This window comes from Phaethon lepturus, unplaced genomic scaffold (assembly GCF_000687285.1).
Source record: "Phaethon lepturus isolate BGI_N335 unplaced genomic scaffold, ASM68728v1 scaffold36469, whole genome shotgun sequence".
NCBI lineage: Eukaryota > Metazoa > Chordata > Aves > Phaethontiformes > Phaethontidae > Phaethon > Phaethon lepturus.
This window is the reverse complement of record NW_010566251.1, coordinates 20,268-26,807: the sequence shown is the minus strand read 5'-3', so window position 1 is coordinate 26,807 and position 6,540 is coordinate 20,268. Positions and strand designations below refer to the sequence as shown.

The 6,540-nt window shown below is 41.1% G+C and overlaps 1 protein-coding gene across 1 annotated transcript in view; it reads right to left on the bottom strand.

The window, feature by feature from the left end:
• The window catches only part of IRF2 (interferon regulatory factor 2), a 25,568-nt gene that overhangs the window by 15,184 nt on the left and 3,844 nt on the right, over positions 1–6,540 (bottom strand). Inside the window, exons 3-5 of the mRNA XM_010295429.1 lie at positions 3,413–3,512; positions 2,623–2,799; positions 548–594 (exon numbers count right to left, since the gene is read on the bottom strand). Of these exons, the coding sequence (XP_010293731.1) occupies positions 548–594; positions 2,623–2,799; positions 3,413–3,512 (324 nt within the window). The remainder of the gene's footprint in view (positions 1–547; positions 595–2,622; positions 2,800–3,412; positions 3,513–6,540) is intronic.

Below are 6,540 nucleotides of genomic sequence, written 5' to 3'. Positions count from 1 at the left end.
TAGGGAAAGCTAACATCAGTCTGGGTCCGTGCTCTGGACAACCACAAATCTTGGGCAGTGAATGAGGAGCTTTACAACTGAGGTCTTCTAACTGACAGAACATGAGCAGAAGGTGCAGCTCTGACAGAACTTCTCCCCCTCGCCTAAACAAAAATGAATTTCCAATGCCTTACGCACAGAAATTAATTGCTCTAAAAGGTAGCTTTATTGTTCAGAAGCATTCCTTCCGTAATTACTGTATCTGTACTTACACAGACAAACAAATGGCAAATGTATTGCCAAGGCTGCCAGTTTTCCAACCTCCAGGCATTGTAGCACAAGGGCTGTGTCAACTGATGACGTCAGTCATGGCTCTAACAGCCTTCACGTTTTTTAAAAAAAAAAAACAACAACAACATCCCATGCCCAAGTAACTGTAGCTATTTAACCAAACCACAAGTGTGAGACATTTGCAAATATCCACCACAATATACTATTGGGGCTATTAAAAAAATTTGCAACTGATGGTTTTCACAAGCTCTTGCACTACTAAACATCCACTTCTTACCTTAATTTGTTTGAATTTGTCATCCTTCTCGGACTTTGTTTTTTTTCCTGCAACAACAGAAGGAAGATTTCTTAAAGTCCTGTATGCCATGAGTTAGCCTTCATACTTTCTATATTCACCAACACATAGCCCCAAAACATGCCTCAAAATGGCAGCACCTCCTAGGAAAGGGAGAACACATTTTACTTAACTTTAACCCCCCCCCTTAAGGCCTGGGCAGTCAAAAATTCACCTTGAACACTCTGGTTTTGTGTTTTGTTTTTAAAGGGCTACAAAAAAGAACGATGATGGGACTGAGGAAAGCAACTGCAGTCAAAAAATCAAGGCGAAAAATATGGAAGGGTAACAAACTAATCACCAAGGCCTGTTAAGAAAAGAAGGAAAGGGGAGAAAAATACTCATAAAGGGGAAAAAAAAAAATCTAAATATATGTCTCATCACATTTGTGACCCTCTCACTGTAGCTATAGGAAAAGGGAGATCGTTGATTTAACATGAAGAGAAATCGCAATAAGCTTCAACAAATATTTTTGCAAATAATTGCAACCTGAGGGGGGGAAATATGTATTATAATTCGTGCAAAAGTGGTTTATGCAATCATGCTGGACTTTTGAATCTAGAAAACCACATAGCATATGACACTCACAAAATGTCGTATGCCTTGGCAGACCCCAGCGTTGCTGCCCCTGCTCTGACCTGATGAGACCCTGATGTGGAAACTCAAACCTGCTGGTGAAAGCTCAGCTCTACCCCACTGTTTGCACAGACGTGTCCCAGAAATTTCTCCCATCTCTCCTACAAGATAGCACTGAGAATTAGCAATGTTTGCAGCCAAATTCTTTTACTCTCACTCACACATAAATTTAGCCATGTGCCATGTAGAAAGGCCATGTGAGAATATATACATGGCCCAAAATATGTCAGAGTTTTGTAGTAACTGGACTTGCTGCAGAATCATCTCCTGCTACAGCCCCCATCTCCAGAATCTCAGCTTTCATGATGAACTTTTCCAGTTCTTACAGCTATAAGAGGAATCTACCACAATGGGACAGGTTATAGTTCAGGGAAATATGCCTGAACATGCAAAATACACCATCGACAAGAGACTGGAAACAGTTTCAAAGCAAATGTTCTACCTTCAGCAGATTGATCTCCCTTTCATAGTGTGATTCCGCCTCAAAAATACCAGAGTTCATCACTTCCAATCACACCGACCTTAAACTGAAGATGTGCCTTTTACTTCTCAGTTTAAGAAAACAGCCACAGTTGAACTGAATGGGATTTGCGGAACACCATGCGTTTGATTTGCAGGTTATCTTTTCTTCCAAAAATCCTAGACACCAGAGGATACCAAAGGACTAAAGAAACCACCGTTCTACTCCACAAACCAGTAACAAAGACATAAAGAAACCAATGTTTCTACTCCTTAAGAAACGAAATACTCATGAGATTGACCTGGTGGTTAGGTCCTCTCCTGGCAGGTGGGAGACCTAATCCCTAAATCTGGAGATTCAAACATAGTTTCCCACTTCACCATTATCATGCTGTGGGGGCTGGTTTTTCATGGCCTGGTGTAGCTATGTAACTAACAATGGGGTTTCATGGTTTAATGTGCTGAGCAGAGAGCATACTGCTCCCACTCAGCTCAATCAAGCGCCAGTTTATTTCTACCCTTGCTTGAAAAAAGATAAGAAAATGTCTGCCACCGTATTCTGAATGAGCCGTACTGAGTTAAATGCACTGATCTCTAATATCCCCCTAATCATCCTCCTTGACTGAAGGAGACCTGGGACTAGCATCTGAACACTGAACAGTCTATCGGCTTTAACAGAACTAACACAATTTACACACATGACCATCTTGGGGGTATCATATCGTGTTGGTTCTCTCTCCAAGCAGCTTGTTCTCTTAACTGAATGTAGCCCATTTTTCATACAGCTGTTCCTAAGTTCTGGGGGAGATCTGGATAAAAACATCCAGCTTCACAGCAGAAGTAGAACCAGCACATTTTGCAGGCCCCAAAATAGTAACAATGCCCCCAACACCATTTTCATGTTGACAAGCTCTCCCCTCTACCTTTTTTGGAAGGTCTTTCAGATAATGGCAGCATCCGGTACACCCTGAAGGCATTGTTTCCTTTCTTTATACTTTTGTCCTTCACTTCTTCTATGTCAGGCAGAGAGTTCATAGCACAACGGAAGTTTGCCTTCCATGTCTTTGGATCAGGTTTATCTACTCCTGACTGGTATTTTCCTAAGCAAGGAAAGAAAGTTAGGCACACACGATGTGCAATTGAAAACCTAGCGCACATTAGTAACAGCGTAGGTTAACTTCAAGGCATCAGCCTTCAGTTCCTGTGACAAACATTCAAACAATAGCTGAGGTTGCAAGAGAGTGTTGTGATCTCATTCCCATGCACATTTCTAGAACACATGATGAACAGTTTCTGCTCAAGAAAGACCCAGGGCACTGCAGATCAGATGTGATTCCATAACAATGTGGAAAAGCTTGCACAGCATCTACCTTTATTATGTCTGGCTCAAATCCATAGAAAGGCATAAAAAGCCTAAGGGCCCAAGTCTACAAAGTGCTGAGTGTGCTCTACTCCCAACAATTTTGAACCCAATCTTGTTAACGTTTAAATCAATTAAGTTTTACTGTGTTCCTCAATGCAAATGAACTATGGCACTTCAGTGAAGCTGGAGAGTATCGCAGGCTTTGAAAAAAGTACTTAGCCTCCCACAAATGCAGAAACTTAAAATTCACTCTCTGTGTTAGCAGAAGCAAAGACAAGAAAGAAGGAAAACGTAACTTTAAAAGGGAAAACAATGTGGCAATCTGTCCTGCAGAAAGAGAGTTCCAATACCTGTATGAATTGCCCAGTTTCTAAATAAGGGAGCATCTTTTTCAACATCCCACCCATGTCTTGCGGCATGCATCCAGGGAATCTGAAAAATCTTCTTCTCCTGGAAGGAAAAACAAACAGGAAATGCCAACACTGACTGACTTAAGGGATCTTCTGATGACTTTATGTCACTTATTTAAAAGCACAGTTCCAGCATCTGCTAGTGTTTTGCTTCCTTCTAACCCAGTGCCACTGCCATTGAACGCAATAGGAAAATATCCACTGGCGTCACCGAAAGCAGAATACAGCCCTAAGTATACGAACTACTCAGAAGACCCTTCACAGATGATGAGCCTGGCAGCTTTCCAAGCTGACACATGGATAAAACATGCAGTGCTGCACATTTCTAAACATTCAAACGAAGGCTAGCGTTGGCAGCATAGACACTTTTATGATTAGAAAAATTAGAGATGAAACTAAACAACCATAGGAACAGAGCAAATTCAAGGGATTTAGAATTCAGACAGTAAAATACTAGCACGGTGAAAGAAAAGGATCTCTCAAATTTATACACCGAACAAATGGACATATGAATATACCAACTGTAGACATCTCTCCAGTGGGGATAAAAACTACAAGACACCCATGTGAAGGAATGGCATTGAAGATAGTTGAATGTATTTTAATTTAGAAACTTCAGGCCAAAGAGAACTACATTTAAAGTGATCCAAAGGAAGGTGTTTTTATTATTTTTTCTTTAACACACAACATGTAGTTGTGTTAAAGGGCATGCCTTATGTGGTGGAAATATAAACTAATTCCCAAAAGAATCAGAAAAACTCAGGGAAGATAGTATACTGGCAGCTATTAAATATGATAGTCTTGGGATGCAGCTCCAGCTCCGGGAGCCCAATGGCTTTCAGAGCCTGGACAGCATGTTTCCCATAATCCTTCCACAAGCACTTAGCACACAGGATACTCGGCCAGACGGATGCTGGGTCAGATGTGCTTTTATGTCATATAACATGGGAACAAATTCCTATGTGCTGACCTACAGGGCTGCTTCAGAACTCTTCACGCTCATTTCTGCAAAGCCATACAAAAGGAGTTTGTTCCACAATACATGTTTTTTCTCCCCTATTGTGGGGAATACATCTTATCTGGCCTCACATGCAGACATCTTGCACTATAAACACTGCCACTACAGGTTTAGACCTACTTCTGAGTCTTTGAAGAGAAAAGCACTTCCCAGCAAAATGCACTCTCCTCCTGAGGTGGTCACCTAAGCTACACCAGCTGCACCCCAAAAGAGCCTATTTCTCTCTAGTGACTACAAACAACTCTAGACAGGCAGTGCTCATTCAAAGGACTGCATTGTAGATGTCTGTGGTTGGGTGAGATGAATCCTTTGCCCTTTCCCCTTCCTCCAACAACCACTTTTCTTCCTTGTCTATCTGGTTAATATTCCACTAGTGTCAAGGTTAGGTTTATTTCCCTTCCTTTCCATGTGATCTTTCCCTTTTTGAGCCTGCATTTTGTACCATCCTTCAACTCTTGCCTTCAGTCCTTTCTCTCATTTACATTCCCTTGTTCAGAACTGCATTCTTCCCTTCTCGCTTGGCTTCATCTTTTCTTTAATTTGGTAAAAGCACAGATTTAACACGTTCCTCATTATCCTTCACGCCCTCACATTCTCATTCTTCCTCTTGATCTATTCCCATCACTTCTCTCACATGCCTTTGGCCTCCTTATTCTTCCCCCTCTACATAGTTAAATCATCCTACAGAGATGCCCTCCTCTTTCCCCAAGTAGAATTGGTCTAAAGAAAGCTTCAATCCCACTATCCTGTGGTCCACAGCACTACTGTATTCGTCAGAGCTAGAATAAGCTTCCTTGCCTTTACTCTCCCATAGACTATAATGTGCATGGAAAAAAATTCATACTTCCATAGAAAACAATTTCTATCAACAAGAAGTTTAAGAATTGACCAAATTAAAAAGTATTCTCATGCTTGGTGATGGGGAGAGGTCTGAACAATGCTACACAATGCTATGGAGGTTATACCATGGATTTCATACTCCGTATGATAATTCAAAATATTCTATAGGAACTAGCAGACTGAACAAGATTCCAGACATAGCATCCTGTCATCATGAACCGTAGTCACTGCTTCAAAGGAAGGTGCCAGGACACTCTCAACAGCAGTCTCAGTGTTGATTACAGTGCTTCTGTTTATTACAGAAAGTTCTTCCCAAACCCAGATGTCTCAAAGCACATGGACTTAGAGCAAATTATAATGTAAGTAACAAAATCACAGAATCCATGTGTATTATAATTTTATAATACACATACAATTTTACATACCTATATAGAAACTACAGATTTTCTCATCAGCTATCAAATATATAATCTTCTCTGAAATCCCACAAGACTGCTGATTCCAGCAACATCATGTGGTTGTGTGTTCCGCTCTAACTTAGCTAGCTGCTTTCTATTTAAATACTAATTTTTTATTTCACACACTATCAATCATTTACCTATATCCTTCTCCAGTTGATGCTTCCTAACAACAACCTTAATAGGAAAAGGCTCACCAGTGCTTTCTCTTAAGACTTGGAAAACCATGTGCTGTCTGGTAGAGCACTCCATCACTGGACATTTGTGTAGGTGTCTTGTGTTTCTATTAAAAAATTAGCCCCACCTAATGTCAAAAGCACAACCCACGAAACTTTTGCAGCTTAACAGGAATTGCTACCTCACTCCAGTGGGGATATCAAAAGGGAAAAGGGGTCACATTCTTAGAAATAAGCAGGAAGAGGAAAATAGTATTCACTGCTTGCAACCCTAATGTTGCAAAATGCTCCAAGCAGGTGAATGAGCATGAGATCACATACCAGCTAGAAAGCTGTAGGACAAATTTTAAACAACAGCATCCGTCTAGACAGTAATACTCCAAGCATCCATCAAAGCAGCAGGTTGCCTCTCGACTCCTGTTACAGCTACTCTGAACGTTTCCACTCTAATTTCCTTTTCCACATCCATGAGGGACACTGACCTCTCATTAGCCCCCTCCTCACACCACCTCTGCCCTCTACTGAACTATGCAATTTCCTTCACACCTCCCAGTTTTGTCTCACTGGGAAGGTAAA